General features: G+C 39.6%; 1 protein-coding gene across 19 annotated transcripts in view; it reads left to right on the forward strand.

The window, feature by feature from the left end:
- Positions 1-17,089, forward strand: part of TNIP3 (TNFAIP3 interacting protein 3) — a 78,717-nt gene that overhangs the window by 42,186 nt on the left and 19,442 nt on the right. For all 19 annotated transcript variants that reach the window (XR_005859316.2, XR_005859315.2, XM_046940406.1 and 16 more), the window contains exons 4-8: positions 7,925-8,011; positions 9,173-9,262; positions 10,134-10,199; positions 11,306-11,437; positions 14,635-14,763. Coding sequence is in view for 17 of the 19 variants with exons in the window: in XM_046940406.1 (XP_046796362.1) it covers positions 7,925-8,011; positions 9,173-9,262; positions 10,134-10,199; positions 11,306-11,437; positions 14,635-14,763 (504 nt within the window). In the remaining 2 variants the exon portion in view is untranslated. The remainder of the gene's footprint in view (positions 1-7,924; positions 8,012-9,172; positions 9,263-10,133; positions 10,200-11,305; positions 11,438-14,634; positions 14,764-17,089) is intronic.

Consider the following 17,089-nt stretch of genomic DNA (forward strand, 5'->3'; position numbering starts at 1 on the left):
GCAGCTCTTTTCACATGTGAACCGCCATTTCCAAAATGACTCACGACCTCAGGGCATGCACCAGGGCTAAGCCTGAGGAGATGCTGCAGGGTTGGGCGAGTGGGATTAGAAACGGAGGGAGAGAAACTACATGGAGAAATGGGGATTCCCAGCCGTAGGGCTGGAAAAAGAAGGTAAAGCAGAGTCAGTACTGAACTGGCTAACATCAGGTTGTGGAACTGCTGGGCTGAACAGCAAGCACAACTGGTCTGTGGGAACGCACAGCTCCCACGTTATTCTCTGTGACAGAAGGAGATGCAGGAAAGGATTTATGGGGTGTGAGGGAGACAAAAAATGGCTGCACTCACTTCAACCACTTCTATGGGGTGCTTCAGTGCTTCACTCAGAATACCGTGGCAACATTTTATGTGTAGCATTTTTGTACTTTTTTGCATTTATAGGATCTTTTTCCCCTTGGAGGATGTGCTTGTGTTGCTTATGCAGCTGAAAGAACAAAGGTTTATGATATTTCCACAGTAGGAATACATTGGCTGTTTATTCTTTGTCAAAGGGATTTTCACTAGGCTGGTTACTGACTTCAAGTGAATGAGGCTCCAGCAACCTCAGTGTTGGAAAGTAGGAGTCCACCTGCTGGATTGGGCTTTGGAAAAAGACAGAAGTGATTTTAACAAACTTACTGTACTATCAGTTATAAAGGTTACAAAATAGTATTTAAAAACAAGCAGAAAATGACAGTTTGTGAAATGAGATGCTGTGGTAGACTTAAAATGAGGTGGAATGAGGGGAAATCCTCAAACATATAACATATATACTGATGAAAACAACTGGCAATTTTTAATTCACATCTACTTTTCTATTCCCTCTTTTTTTTTTTTTTTTTGCAACATCATGTTGCAGAATGATGAGTAGCAAGAGTCTATGCAACCAAGGACTGCAAGATATACATGAGGGGTGTTTACCGAGGGCAGATAAAAATATTCAGTAGAAAAGGAAGAATAATACGGATTAAATTCAGAGGTGTGTCAATGTAAAGTAAAGATTATGTATGTAAGATTATGTGACAATGTAAAGAGATCGACTGACTCCATGATATTGTAATATATTGTAATGCAGGAAAACAAACTGCTAAAGCATCTGAATTCTTTTGAGTGGAAAGTGAGAAGATTAATGTAAGGACTCCCCATACTTGTAGTAACTTTGTTTTAAAACTCAAAATGACTTGGTTGCTACATGTGTAAAATATTAACCAATTATTGTATACTGAAATTGGCATTTTCCTCTTCAGAGCTGAGTTTGCAAAAGCTTAGGGACCTGAGGAGCCGTGCCCGTGTGGTTAGCCTCACTGCTGACGACAGAAAACAGCAGATAAAAGGAGATCCTTTTATTCTATTCTAAAACAGTGCAATGTTTTACTTGCTCTGAAGACACATCTTCCTCTAATTTTGTTTCATGTGTATTAGGGAACTTATATGAATCTACATGTGTTACTCTGTTAGAGGGAGCAACTATCTGAGCAATGCAAAATGTTGAGGCTGATGTGCTCATTTAAGGGAAAATCCCTTTCTAGTGCATTTCTCCTGGTGAAGCACATGGACCAGCTTGAGACAGAAAGAGATTCTTCTGGTTTAAGAGCCCACTTTATTCTTCAACTAAAATTCCTTAATTTTTACCCTTTCACTATGTGCACCAGAATGGGGAAAAGGGGTTGCAATGGACAGTGTGCCAAACACTGCTGGCTAAGTAGCAGCTTCCTGAATAAAGCATTTTTTTAGACAATTTTGCTCAAAGCAGAGCAGAAGATGTCAGAATACGTTTAGAAGTGATTCAAATACAAAAGAAAAGCTTGACCCAAACGTAAGCAAACAGAAGATTTCTCAGAAGCCACCAAATTTGAGCCGAGGTTCATCTCAAAGTAAACGTCACTTCTACCATTCTGAAGCAGTACAATTTTAAAAAAATCTCATCATATATCTGATTGATAGAGTAGGAAGGAAACAAAAGAGACATAATTTTACTATTTTCTTGTAGTCAGGGAATGGTTTACTTTTACTTGACTGGAGCAATTTAATGGTTTTTGGTTTCACTGCAGTGAACAGAGTTTTCAGAAGTGACGAGAGGCTTTCATTACCTTAATTTGTACTCCTATTTTGTAATACTGTAACAGAAGCCCTTCCCAGAATAAAGATCCAGCGCTCTCCGAAAACGAGAACTTCTAACTTCTTGTGGTGTTGATGCTTTCAAGAGGACTCAGCACTGGCCAGAGCTCCAAGGCTCCTATTTAAATGTCATTGCAAGGTTCCCAGTGATGACTAATAGGCTTTTACAATCAGAAATGTTGGATCTTCTTAGAATAAAATAATCCTTATTTTAAAATGGGGGTGAGGAAGATGCCTTAAGGCTGTTAATAACAGAACGTACATCATTTCCTAGAAATAATTCTATTTCTAGAATAGCCATTAGTAAAGGACTCCTGAGCAGTTCAGCCCTTTCTGTGACTCTGGGGGGTCAGCAGATCCTGCCCCATCCCATTTGGTTACTGGGAAGCTTTTTCTACACCTGGTAGCTGACAGGATTATTTCTGCTCCTCACAGCTGTTGGTCTGCAGGAGCTCCTGGCTTCCACCTCATTGCCAGCCATCCCTGGCAGCTGTGCTCTGAAGCCTCTGAAACTTTCTTCCCTTAATGTACTCCAATGGGTTGCCATTAAAGATCATTTCCCCGTTCACCTTAGCTCTAAAAATAAGACAGCTGTGACCAAATGTGGGAAACGAGACGAGCACTGGCTATCACATTCATCAGAGCTGCTGAGTGGTTTTTGAGGAGTAGGTGGCCAGTTGTGGTCTGTTGCCATTGCTTGTAGCACAGACAAAATTCATAAGTGCTAAGGATAAGCATGTGGGTGTTGATGGAGAGAAGAAAAGGAGTGTGAAGGGAGGGAGAAAGAAAGACAAAGGTCTTACTAAGAATTCATGCTGATTTGGAGAACATAAACATTTTAAATTATGATTCACTGACCTTACAAAAGGTTTCAGGCTTACTCAAACACCTTGCAGGGGGGAGGTTCGCTCACTACTGTGCTTTCTTAGTATGTTTCATCATGTTCTGGTCTGTCATTTTAATGGAGTTATAGTGGGGGGGTCAAGGAACAGAATGGCATGTGTGGGCATGAAGAAAGCATTCCTACTGTACGCATAGGCAGAGGGGAAACTACCAGCTCTTTTTAGAAGAAAAATGGCCATTCTTGTATCAATTCTTCAGCCACAGCACTCCACTGACTCTTCTGGCGAGCAAAATATGCACCATTTCTGTTTTCCACATTTTCTTGAACTATGTTTAAATGCAAGGAAAAGATTATTTGTATTCAGTCTCAGCCCAGCAGCAGGAATAGTGACATTTTGTTTTCTTACGTGGGTCAGGTGTGAGAAATGTGCAAAGGGATTGAATTCCTGGAAAGAGTGGGAATAGAAGGAAAGGGTGAAAAACAGATGAAAAAAGCATGCTATTCTAGAGCAAGTTTTTGCTCTAGAACATGTGAATCAGCCTGGCTAGATAAAGGCCTGTGTGGCCTACTGTAGGGAGGTTGTAAGAAGTAACATGATGCTGACTGCTCTGGATGGGGACATGGATTTGTGCTGTTTGTGGAGAAGTCGGAGGTAGTAATACTGTAAGAGGTTACTAAATTTGGACTTCTGCACTCACAGGCTATTCCCTGCAGCCTTCTTACTGGAGGTTTTTAAAGCATAGCCAGTAAAGGGCATGACGAAGACTTCAGAGGAAGAGAAGAAATAGGGAAATTAAGGTTTGTGTAAGCATTAGATAGGGATTTATAGCACTTGCTGACCAGTTTGTCACTGCTGTTATGTCACATTTAGTGAATTAAGTTTCCGCATGTCAGTGACTGAAGTACAAGTAATTTCACCACAGTAAAATCTGTTTTTTGTTAGTCTCTATTCCAAGAGACTCGTTTTCTCTGCAAGCCCTTTACTTCAATGCTACACAGAGTGCCGATTTGCACGCCATTGCCCATGTGTATGTGGCCTGGTGTCCTGTGCATGTCTGAAGTTCTATTCCAGTCCTTACTGTGACAGTTGCTTCAGCAGCCTCCGAAATTTACCTTCATGGTGTTTTGTGTAGATCTGTTTACACTTCGCAGACCCCCTCTTCAGCTGTCATTTTCTGCCATCTCCGAGCTTCCTGTGGCTGTGTAGCATGAGGTCAAATTTCACCCCCAACTCTTTAACTGCTCTGGTGTATTATGCAGGCTGGCAAATTTGAACAGCTTATTTAAAACATTGCTTGAATCTGTAAACAGTCTGCTTTTGTCTTAGCTTTGTGACTGCATTTACTGTCTGGCCTTGAACTAGAATTTTCCAGGCGATTGACAATAGCTTATTTGATTCTACAGTTTCAAGCTGCTTGTAAATATGTTAAAAATGTGTTGGGTTTTTTGTTTTTTGTTTTTTGTTTTTTTTACTGCTAAGCTCCCATAGCTCTCAAGAGTCTTTCGTTCAATTGTTTTGTGAATGCATCTCAAATTTCTGCAGTGCTATCATGTAATTAAGTTGTTTTACATTGTGTTGCAGCAGACTGATAAACAAATTTAGTAGCTTTATCTCAGCAATAGAAAATGAATATCATCCACTCCTTTTTTTTTTTTTTTTTTTTTTTTCCAGTGCCATTAAATGTTTTCAAGGAGAGAAAAATACTTTGCTTCAACCTCTCCCAGGTTTTTTTGGAAGAAGACCAGTACCTCTGAAGGGCTGGACTTCTGTTCCCTACTCACTGGCTTTTCTTCTGCTCTTACAGATTCCAGACATACTTCTCTTTCCACTATTGTTCTTATGTGGTAATGGGAACAGAAGAGCACTTGTGAGGGAGGGACCAAGGTACCTACCTATCATCTCCCATCAAGCCTCTTGCACCACTGACCAAAACGATTGTCCCTTAACAGCACCTTGGGCTGGTTTTGGCCCCTGAGTTGGACTTCTTATCAAGTCTTTTAAAAGGCCAGTTGGCTTAAAGCACTACCTGAAGGAGCGCTGGCATTATGCATAAGAATGCTGAGCTTGCCTAGCTACATACACAAGAGAACTTAATATCATTTCTATTCTGTCGTATATTGAATGAAATCCCCGCAGTGGAAAGTGATAGCTAAGAGTAAGATGGTACAAGTACAAATGGAACCATTTTTAATATGTATGTACCGGCTGCAACTAGTCAAAATCTCTATAATTTCTGCTCGCATCAAGATGTTTCTTGTTCAACTGAAATCTGCATTTCTCACAAACTAATATTAAAAAAAATATTAACTTTGGACAGATTTTCATTAGTTGAGGCCGGAGAGGACTTTAAAAGAATGAGAATTATATGAGCTTTCTGGTAGCCTCCATGAGGTCACAGCCCTGTGCTATAATATAACATGGCAGCCTCCGAAAAGCTTTGAATCCTCCAGTCTAAGAGATAATCATTCACTTTCAGTGGTCATTAATGAGATCACTATGGTATTAACACTTAAGGATTTAGGGTGCTAACGTCCACCCAGCTTTCCACATAACTGTTTTTGAACTGATCAGTGGTAGCAACAACCGTGTGAACTCCAGAGTCTTAGCCTCGCCCTCTCTTTGGAATGATTTGAGCCTAGCATCTTTCAAGTGGGAGCTGTTATTCACAAGCAGGTCTGTGCCCTCAGTTTGCTCTTCTGTCCACACTGCAGGAACCGCTCAGCACCTCACCTGGCACTTTGCAGGTTCTGTTTCCATGAGTTTATAGTGTTTGTGGCTGTGGCAGGCACAGCAAGAGGTGGTGGGACGTGGTGAGAAGATGAGAGGTAGTGGCTGTTCATGTCATTTGTGTTTAGTGACATTACTCTCTCAGTCAGCATCTAACTTTTGACTACTCATGTGCAGTAATTTCAGTCCAGAAAACAGTTTTCCTCTGTCTTGGGTGTGAGAACACAAAATTATACAGACACCCAAAAAATGGATACTGCAGAAGTGACTGTGGCAGCCCCAGACTGTGGGTGAAAGGAAGATATTATTCACTCGCCAATCTGACACCCCGTCTGGCTGATCTTTACAGCTCAGTTGGTCTGTTTCCCCATGTATATGATAGGGCTATCACCTAGGCTTTTGCTTTATAAGCCTAAGCTTTGATATGACATAAATGTCTGACAATGCTATTGCAATTCTGGGTCTCATTCTAAAAATGTGTGATGCTTCCTTCCTCTTCCTACCTTCCTGTGGGGATTTTACAGTTTTACTATTACTACTTTCCCTCATGTAGTGCGATGTATTTATTCATTTTAGAAGTTGACCTTATCACAAACCTGTTTTCAGAGGATAACTTTCTTGTTTCACTTAATTTGGCTTTGGACTTAATTTTGCTTAGGTGGTGGAGAGATTTACTTTGTTTCATAACCTCACAGTTACTGGCATATATCAATTACATTATATGAATTGTAGGAGAAATTTCAAAAACCACAATTGTGGAAATTGCTACTGTGTTATTTATCACACCTAATTTTTCTTTTTTTTTTAAACCAGTGCTGTACGTGGAAGGGGATATGTACTCTAAGGCTGGTTTTGGCATACATATAGATGAAATGTTTTTGTTTTTTCATGGGTAGAATGGCTTCTGTGTAGAATCTAAAATATCTTTACTAAAATAAAACACGTCTTTTAACTTCTTCCTTTTATAACCCACAAGTTTTGCAGCTGCTCCACAAAAGAGAAGACTTGAAAACAATGTCAGGGTTGGAAGGATATATTTCATGTGCACATATTTTCAAACAGTAGCTCTCTCCCAGATTGAGTTTTATATTTCGGAAAACAGAATTTGCCTAGTCACACATTATGAACCAGAAATCTGGAATGTGGCTAGCAAACTCCACCATTTCACGGGATTACTTGAGTTTGACTAATGCTGTTTTCCAAATTGAAAGATCTCCTGAAGAATTATGTTATTCTGTGTCACATTTCACAAGCCAGTCTTTGTGTATTTGCTTTTCAAGCAATGGAATAACTTCTGCCCTCACTGAAAAAAGACTTCAGACCCAGGGATCTATCCACAATAAGGAAAATTATTTTTCTTTCATCTTTCCTTCTTGAATTCATAACCAGTCAGAATTCCGAGACTGAAAACAGTCACGTGTTGTGCTTTTATATTTTCTCTTCACTTTGTGTGTGAAGTCTGTGGAAATTTTTTCCTTGTTGATCTTTCCTGTGAGTTTAACTTGGTAATGTCAGTCTCTTTTTCCAAATGGGAAACTAAGACATAAGTTCAAACTATTAAGACTTGAGTACCTTGATGCTAGAACCATGCTTAGAGTCACTGACTAAAACTGCAAGTCCTTGTGATAAGAACAAAATCTGACATTCTGCATCTCTGTGCCGCTCTTCTTCAAGGAAAGTAAATCAGTTTTCCAGTTAAGGTGCTTCCCCTGAAATCCTGGTTTTTGTATGGGTGTCCTCTTCCTCATAGCTGTTAACATCAAAGCCTTTCTAACTATGATTCACTAATTTTAGCTATCATGAGAATTCACATTGTCTTACTGTCACTTAATATTTACCATATTTACGTAAGTGCTTCGTTACATCTGGAAGCAGGGATAGAAAATCCTGCTGTCCTACTTGCTGAGAAAAATGTACCCTTCTTTCTCTTACACATGTAACTTCCTCTCAGGGGCAAACTGTCCGGTCAATTGCAATTTACATACAGAGCACTCAGTGCTGCCTTGCCCGGTGCATTAGTCATAGGCAGTGTGCTTGAACCATTCTGGGAAGTCCCAGATAGGAAGGAGGAAAAGCTTAAAATCAAAATTCCACCACCTAGTCCTCAGTCCCCACTGCTTCCACAGGCAGCACTCGTGTTTCTCCTGCGGTTCTGTGCATTTTCCATCATCATTCATTGCCCTTCTTCTTTCAAAGACCCGCAGCGAGACGAATGCTCAAGGCCATCTTGGAAGCACGTGGGCAGATGTGAGTGAGATGGAAGCTCCAGCAGACCCGCTAGAAGTAAGTGAATGTTTCAGCTCCCTCTGAAGTGCTATTTGAATTGAAAAACAGTTGAAAACAATTCAATATGTGAATAACTCAATTGATGGACATGTAATTGTTTCAGATACTTTAATTTGAATGTGTTGGTGAGCTTCAACAGGAAGAGAGATTAATCGTTTTCTTCAAGTCAAGTGCTTCAGCATTAGAACTTGACAGGGCTGGCCATGGGCTAAATACACGGTCAGGATTTGTACATATGAAGAAACACAGCAAAGATATTCTGTGATTTTCTTCATCGATGTTGGCATTAAATTCTCCAGTTGAAGAAAATGAATTTACTTCAGGAATCATAAAATCTCCAAAGTGCTCACACTTTTATTCTATGTTTTTCTCATTTATTGATTAGAATTCAGACTAGGGAGAGAAAAATATCCCTGATCTGACATAGTATATTTATATGAACATGAATGCTTTTTCCAGGCCGATCATCTTATGTGTACATATATATATCTGACATGTTTGCCTTCAAAACAACCCATAGAAGCTTCTTGAAAATTAAACATATGGCATTGCCGTTACAGAAATGAGGATGTAGCTACTGTTATCCTGCATGGGCACAGGTTTTTTGAAGGAACTGCAGATTGGGCCGATTTTCCAAATTTCTCCAAATAGCCAATTCATGTTCTGTGTTGCTTGTTTTGAATCCATTGTTTTAAAGATTGTTGCTTCAGGCTTGCAAATGCTTACCGGGTGCAACATTACTGAATATTCTTGTTCTTGTAAATGAAGGGAATTCCTTTCACTCACTTTTAACTTATGCTCAACTTCTGTGGCTTGCACTATTTGTTTGTAGTACCATCTGTAAGATGATTAAAAGCCTTTTTTGTGTTCTGCATCTGAGCTGGTGCAAATAGTCATAATTCTGTTTATTTTGGGATCCATTTGCAAAATGACTTTAAAGCATAGGCTAAGCAGGGTTAAAGCAGATATATGCTTCAGACTCCACTGCCAGAGAGTGTTGAGGTACCGAAATCAAATGCAGTGTAAGAAAATGTTACTGTTTCACATTCTTTACATGCACCTAGTAGGGTGGATGGGAGTTTTATTTGATAATATTGACTTGAAGAGATGATACTGAAAACATTCATTTTAAGCACTCTTTTTTTTTTTTTTCTCTAGTCAAAGCATGTATTACCAAGCAAACAGAAGACTGTATTAGCCAAATCTCAGGAACGACATATCCTCTCACTGGAAAGACAGAAACAAGAGGTAATCTTGAACTTACCTACCCTTAACCTTTACAGTTATAATCTTTATATAGAATATGATATTTTGAGAACTGCCTCCAAAATCAAATTATTACCTCTTATAACATAGATGTGAATCCAGAAGAGCAGAGATTTTTATGCCATAAAGGGCAGATTTTCTTAATGATCGTTATGATGAAGACCAAAGTATCACTATGAGTACTAGCAAATGGAGTCTTATTCACAGGTAGCAGCAAACTGGGAGCAGTTTCTTGCTAAGCATCCCAAAGTGTGATCCTGTATCCTAAAAATCAAAATGTTTCTGAGAGACCTATTTGGCTTTCTTCAATAAAAATGCACACACACTGATTTCAGTCGTAATACTTGCATGAAAGTTGTCCGCAAGACTTCCCTGTCTTGCATGCTTGCTATTTTTTCAGTTTAGTTGGACCGAGAAAGGCAAGTAAGCTCTGCACTCAGTAGTAATTGCAGTTAATAGACATGTTCTATTCACTTTTTGAAGCCAGTGACCTTCTAATTGCAAATACGTTTATGTAACTTAAAGCAGACTAACAAAAGTCCTTGGCCACGTAGGAACTGCAGCTTGGGGGTTTGTTCAGTCTTGCTGATGATTCACCTATAATTTATTGTATATTTGCATGTTTTCTGATTGTTACTTCGTGAACATTCATGTACTGTAACTGAAATAGCAAATAACTGACAGATGGGCCATAAAGCTTGCCAAACTTTCCATTTGCTCTCTCTGATATGAACTGGCCAGGTAACAAGGAGATTGTGAACGCTCATAGCTAGAGGACCAGAATGCCAGTCTCTTTTATTTATTGACAGTGTTGAAATAAGAGTTATTTACTGTGACTTTCTGATTATTACAGCTTCTGGAGGTGAACAAGCAATGGGACCTTCAATTTAGGACCATGAAAGAGCTTTATGAGAAACAGGTAACAATGTTGATTAGTTCTATTGAAATATGAATGCCACCTGCTGCTCGTTAGTCAAGTCTATGCTTAGAAACCAGCCAGGCACATATATAGTGTGTATCTTTGAAGGAATGGGGGCAGGAAGCATAATATTTACTTTGTCTTTAGCTCACATAGGTAAAAATACTTCATCACATACAAGTGAAGATAATGCATGCACAATCTTCAGTGGGATAAAATAACAAGAGAGCAGAGAAGCAGGCCATCTCTCTCAGTAGGGAATCGAGCTGGATGTGACAACGCAGATCTTCCTATCTTCCAAAACGGCACACATCAGAGCAGAATTAACTGAGAAATAATTTGTGGTGTCTGATGTGTCAGGCCACTGATCCACATCACTACGTATCTGTTGGTTCTTGTCCCACCTCTCGTGGTACTGACCACTCTGGTTTATTAATGGAGGGCTTGCAATTTCTTTTTATACAAAGCAATTTGGTTTTTGTTGTAAGCTGACACTTCTCATCTCTTATTTCCTTCCATGAAAAGGAAATCGGATGAGTGACCTCATGTACTTATCAGGAAAATTTTCTCTCTAATATGTTCCAGTAAGTTTTACTGAGATCCAGATAATTTCTTCCTTGATTTTTTTTTTGTTTGCTTGTTTGTTTTGTTTTGTTTTTCCCCAAGGAAGAGAAGAACTCAAATGACTCTTCCTCATTTAATATGACACATTTTTGTGCCTCTGACTAGATTGCTTAGGATATGTGCTAGAGAAGAGCTGTTCCATGTTGCAAAGAGAAAGGAGAAAAGAGCATTAAAATGAAGAATTCATGCAGAGGAACAACCCCTTGGTAGCTGTGCTTTGGCAGCAAAATCAGTGCTAGAGTCAAATGATTGAGCACCATGAAAGCAATTGCCTGGAATCATTCAGACTCTTCAAACAGAGCAGCAGAGCTTGGAGTCAGGAAGGTGGGGGGAGAAGTAAGTGACTAGGAACTTTACAGCCGAACAGACCCACTCCTTTACACTGGGCTACTGAGAGCTGAAGGGGTGCCAAGGTACCTTTGGTGTGCTGAGCCTTTCAGGATGCACAGTCAGCCCACCGTGGTATGTTATTTGCCTTTCAGCTGGCAGAAGTGAAAGCAAAACTGCACCTGTCAGAGAGGAGAGTCAGTGATCTGGAGGAAGAAAGACATCGACATCCTCCAGAGAAGGAGAGGTTGCAGTTCCTGGACAGAGACAGACCATCACAGGAAACGGTAGGAGGGTGCACTCTGTTACCCAGTGCGGAATGCTGTCCTGCCATTTCTCTCTTCTAGCGAGTTGCATGGCGTAGGTTGTTGTACAACCAGTAGATGGGGTTGTGGTGTCGGGTGCTCTTCAGTACTGGACTCAAGGCAGTGTCTGATCAGGGAGCTCTATGTGGTGAGACAGTCATTTGCATAGAAATTGTCAGACCGCACAACAGTAGTCTGTATGTTGGAATAAAGGGCAGATTGATGTGCACAGTGCAGAGGTGTTCTGCTTAAGTGTTAATTTCAGGGTAAATTCCTAGGAGTACTCAGTGAAAGAAAGTACTACAGCGACTTTAAATGGAAAAGCTGCAGATTTATGTAAAATGTTTGGCAATAAATACTAAGGGAATGGATTGAACTCCATACCCCCACTTTCTGATACGCATTTTTACATGTGGGCTAGCGTCAACAGTTTACAACTAGCTGCCTTAGGTCCCCTTAAAGATTACAGGTATTAAGTGTTGAAAGCAATGGGGCTGATCAGTTGTAGCTCTCTGTTCTACAGAAGCATTCACCTCACCCTGAGAATAGTCGGGCACCTCTCTCAGGAGTCCTTAGGCAGTGGCTCTTGCGTAGAGATGCACACTGGAAGTCAGATCCCTGAAGCATTCCCACTAAAGTAAACCCACAAACCACTTCCATGCTTTAAAGCAAACTGTGCCATTATGAACATGCTGAATCACTGCCTGTGTTTACCCTCAGTGTGCAGACAAGGTGAGACAATCCATCTTCCTGCTTGTATTACTAAAGTTATTATTGCCCAACCCTTACAATATGATAGCTGTGAAAAATAGCTACCTTTCTGAAGGGGTGTGTTCTCCATTTATATTTTTATTTTTCTAACTACATACACAAATAATGAACAAAATAACTCTACTCCAGAAACCCCTAGTGTGTTCCAGCCTCAGATCAGCAGTTTCTTCACAAATTATATAGTCAGACAGAAAGTGCTTCTATTCCCTTTGAATTTCTTTACCTGCTGGATGCCCTGCAGGGGTGCAGAAGATCTATACCCTTGCAGATGTAGCTGCTAAAAGCAGAGAATTTTGAATAAGCAACATGATTTTTAATACCTACACCAACACCCAGGCTGCCCATGGGGCTAGATAGAGAAAAAGCAATTCCAAAGGATGATCCAGAGAAATGCTTAAAGTTATTCAGCTTGAAAGCACATGAACAAGATTTGTCTTTATTATTCAGCATACTGAAGGGACCCAGGCTGACAAATTTACCAAGGTTAGATTTGTAGGGCTATGTGTTTTTTTTTCTACGGCAAATAACATTCTTCATAACAGCATTTATTTTTTGTTAAATGCATGCATATATATATATATATATATATATTTATGCATTTATATATACATTTTTCTATATATGCATATATATATATATATATATATAATTTTCTTAGAAGTTAGCAACAGTTTCTTTTTCAAATGTTCCACATCCCATCCCATAGCCACGGTGCTGGGAGAGGCTACAGAAGGCTATTGTCAGAGCAGAGTGTTAAGACATTTGGTCTCTAATTGTTTATCTAATCCCACAGCCGTAGTAGAGTAGCAGCAGAGTAGCTGTTCTCTGCATGCTTTCCTGACCCATTTAGGAAAGCCAACAGCAGCTAATAGTCCTGGGGTACATTACCCACTACTGCTGTCTTACAGGGCTGTTTCCTTTCTTGATGCATCTGAAGGTATGTCTCAGAAAGACAACGTTGTGAACTTAGTTATCTGTCCCCATGACCTCCATGGCTTGCAGAGGAAAACAAATTATTTTAGAAATGCAATTTTTTTTGTTCCTTTTGGGCTTGACTATGTGCCCATAGACAGTAAAGTCTAGGTGCCAGAACACCAGTTGAATAAGAAGAAATAAGAATGTGGATGGTTCAAAAACCTGAACGAGCTGGAAATCTACTTGCAAATAGGCATGTTCTCTAAGCTATCAATGACTGAGAAGAAGAATGTGTGCCAGGAGCTAGGAAAAGAAGGTGGTAACAGTGAAGCATAGAATATAATAAAAATCTATCAGAAATTTAATTTTAGCTATTGTTTTTTATTTTAATATCTTCAAGCATACCAGCTTGAGCTAGCTCCCCAGTTCCTATATGGACATTCCAAGTAGCCTAGAACAAAGGAAAATAAAGCTATCTCCTGCGTAAGTGGCAGTTTCTCAAGGATGTTTTTCAATGACTTGAAATAATACTACCTTGAAAGACTACTGTAACCCTTGTTGCAAATAGGAATGTCTTTGTGGTACCTTGCTTGGAGGAAACAGTGTAGACAGACATATGAAGAAGGGTCAAGTTCAAGACACCAACAACTGTGAGGAGGTCAAAAAAAGTGGGTTTCTATAAGCCTTGGTTGGTAGCATGGTAACTCTCGAGCAGGCTAAGGCTTGCCTTAGACCAGCTGGGGAGGTCATTTGTATGCTATTGTTTTACCTTGGCCTGCTAGCTTTTTCATGCCTTTCATAGAATCATAGAATGGCCTGGGTTGAAAAGGACCACAATGATTATCCAGTTTCAACCCCCCTGCTATGTGCAGGGTTGCCTACCACCAGACCAGGCTGCCCAGAGCCACATCCAGCCTGGCCTTGAATGCCTCCAGGGATGGGGCATCCACAACCTCCTTGGGCAACGTGTTCCAGTGTGTCACCACCCTCTGTGCGAAAAACTTCTTCCTGATATCCAACCTAAACCTCCCCTGTCCCAGTTTAAAACCATTCCCCCTTGTCCTGTCACTATTCACCCTCATAAACAGCCGTTCCACCTCCTTTTTTTACGCTCCCTTCAAGTACTGGAAGGCCACAGTGAGGTCTCCCCGGAGCCTTCTCTTCTCCAAGCTAAACAAGCCTAGTTCCTTCAACCTTTCCTCATAGGAGAGGTGCTCCAGCCCTCTGATCATCTGCAGATTGTAGAGAGCAAGAATGTAGCCTGCTAAATAGCCTCAGCCTCATTGTATGGTGAGTGGTCAAAATGGTTTCAACAGACTTTATCATATCTGGGTTTTACTAACCACCCGCCTTCCTGTTGCTTTCCTTCATAGCTATGTTTGGGACACCAGAAATTCAGCACATCTGCCAGACAGCAGATATTCTGAAAACTAGTCTTGAAAAATGGTTCCATCTGCATTTTAACAGCATTTCTCTGTGTTTTTGCATCCCAGAAAGAAACAAAGGTGCTCAGTGAAGCCCTGCATGAAATGAAGGAAGAAAACAAGCTCCTGAAGCAGAAGAATGCATCACTGATAAGAAAACAAGAGCACTATGAGTGTGAAATAAGTCGTCTCAATAAGGTAGGAACAAGAATGAGTCACTGGCCAGAAAATCACTTCTCCCTTTAATTCTAGGGCCTCTACTATCAAGCACTGACTCCACCTGATGATCTTCTTTCCAATCCTGGGTGGGCAGTCTGTTCATGGCAGCAAATTAATCACTGTTAATCTGTCGATGACAGATTCAGGGAGCTGGAGAAACAGGCATGAATTGAATCTAGCAAATACACGGGCATGCTGCTTTGGCAGGCAGCAGAGTTTGCACTGTAAAGATTAAAGAAAGAAAATCTCTGGCTTCATCTGTGAAACTTCTCTGTGCCACATTTATGCTCTTTCTAGGTTTCTCCTTGTTAAAACGGAAGAGAAATAGGAAATGGCGCAAAGATACTTTCATATGCATCTAATGGAACACTGCTTTAAAAAAATCAGTTTAAAAACTTGTTTTACATATGTTTTATTAGAGAATGGCTTCTCTTCACAAGACAGATGCTCCTGTTCTTCTATGCATACATACACATGTGTGTATGTGTATTCTCATGTACGTGTGTGTATATATTGTTGAGAAAATTGCCGTAAAATAGCTCAAGGTTTGTTTTTTGTTTTTTTTTTTAATTTTCCACTGGAGGGAAAGTAATAAATGTAGCGTAGTTTGATCAGATCACATGAAGCCGTGGGTGTTTCCTAACAATTCTATATTTCATGGTGAACCACAAATGCTTCCTGAGGAAATGCTCTGCAGTAACCATTGCTGTGTGTCTTTAAGTGCAGCATAAGCTGGAGGACCTGCAAAACTCAGGGTAAAAAAGCAACATTGTCATATTAAAATCTGACAGAATTTATGATTTCTAATTCATTCTGAAGTGCATTAGCAAGACTTGCTCAAAACCTTATTGTGACTTTCTTCTTCTTTTTTTTTTTTTTTTGTAAAAACAGCTTCCTTCAATGTTTTATTTTGCTTTCTTATCTTATGATGTTATTGAAACTAAGATGTAGGTGAATAAAACATACTTTTAAATGAAACATCAATTTCACGTAATGTGCTTTCTAACATAAGTGATGCTGATTTCCTGTGTGACTGCATCCTTCACATCTCATGTCATGAATGCATATAAAACTGTGCTATTGAAAGCTCAGTGACATGAAGTTCTTACAAATTCTCCTAAATCGAACTTCTATCTTAAAAATACTTGAAACTCCTTCTACATCGCATCTTTTGGAAGGCTGTTATGGAGCTGCATCTCTTCTTTCAGTAAACACTTCATCTCTTTCAATTGGGCTGAATTTATTCTGGCCAGTTGATACTCATTTGTTCTTATGGTAGCAGATCTCCTTCACTCCTGTCTTTTACCTTTAGCTACACAAGGCAGTCATATTTTCACTAGAGGACTGTTTAGTTAAGCTGACCCAGTTCTTTTGGTCTCTTAATATGCAACTATACTTGCTCTTATGTATGATTTTGCATCTCAGTAATTTTAATTGCTTAGCTCCCTTTTTTTATTGAAGACATTACTACTTGAGTCTAAGTACATTTACTTCAAGTTTCATCCAATGTTGATCCAGTCATGTGGAGAGCCCCAAATGCAGGGTTTGGTCTGATCCTGCTTTGATGTTTGCATTATGAAACCGATTCTGTAATGCCAGAATAGTTTGCAATACCACGTCCCAGTATTGACTTTCCTGTTCACCATGCAGCTCAAGTATTAGACAAACGTCTCTCTGTCTTAATGGATAATTTTGCTGCATTACCATCTCAGTTATGTTGTTCAACCATAGGCTGGAATGTATTTCCCTGTTAAGAAAATCTGTAAGTTTTTGTAATTTATTTGTTTACTTATCTTTAATGAAAGATGTCAGGCTAAACTGTGCTTTACTTCATCCTGTTTCTCATGTCTCTATGACTACTTCAAGGTTTATTCCTAGGCCTAAAAATGTATTGTGGTTAGATTAGATTGTACTATTTATCCTTCTCATAACTTTGAGAATAAAGCTAGATATTTTTTGGTCACACATTTCCCTTTTTGATGTAGAAAATTTCAGAAAAACTCTGTGTGGCTAATCTTGCAATTTCAGGTTGTGGTTTTCAGTATTTCTGAATGAACAATATTTGACACTGAATGAAGTCAAGCTGAATTTAAGTTAGTGAGCTATGAGATCTTCCTCATTTTTACGTGTTCCTTGCGTGGAGTTGTTTTCTGTTATCCTTCTTCTCGGGTAATATGATCCTTAGTCTTGCTCAGAGCATCACTTCATAATACTTCTGTTTGTCCTTATTTTTATAATGAAAGAAGCTTTTATGATTTAATTTATTGTGCAACATACAGTTCATGATACCTTCCATTCAATTACC

The sequence above is a fragment of the Gallus gallus genome, chromosome 4 (genome assembly GCF_016699485.2).
Source record: "Gallus gallus isolate bGalGal1 chromosome 4, bGalGal1.mat.broiler.GRCg7b, whole genome shotgun sequence".
Lineage (NCBI taxonomy): Eukaryota > Metazoa > Chordata > Aves > Galliformes > Phasianidae > Gallus > Gallus gallus.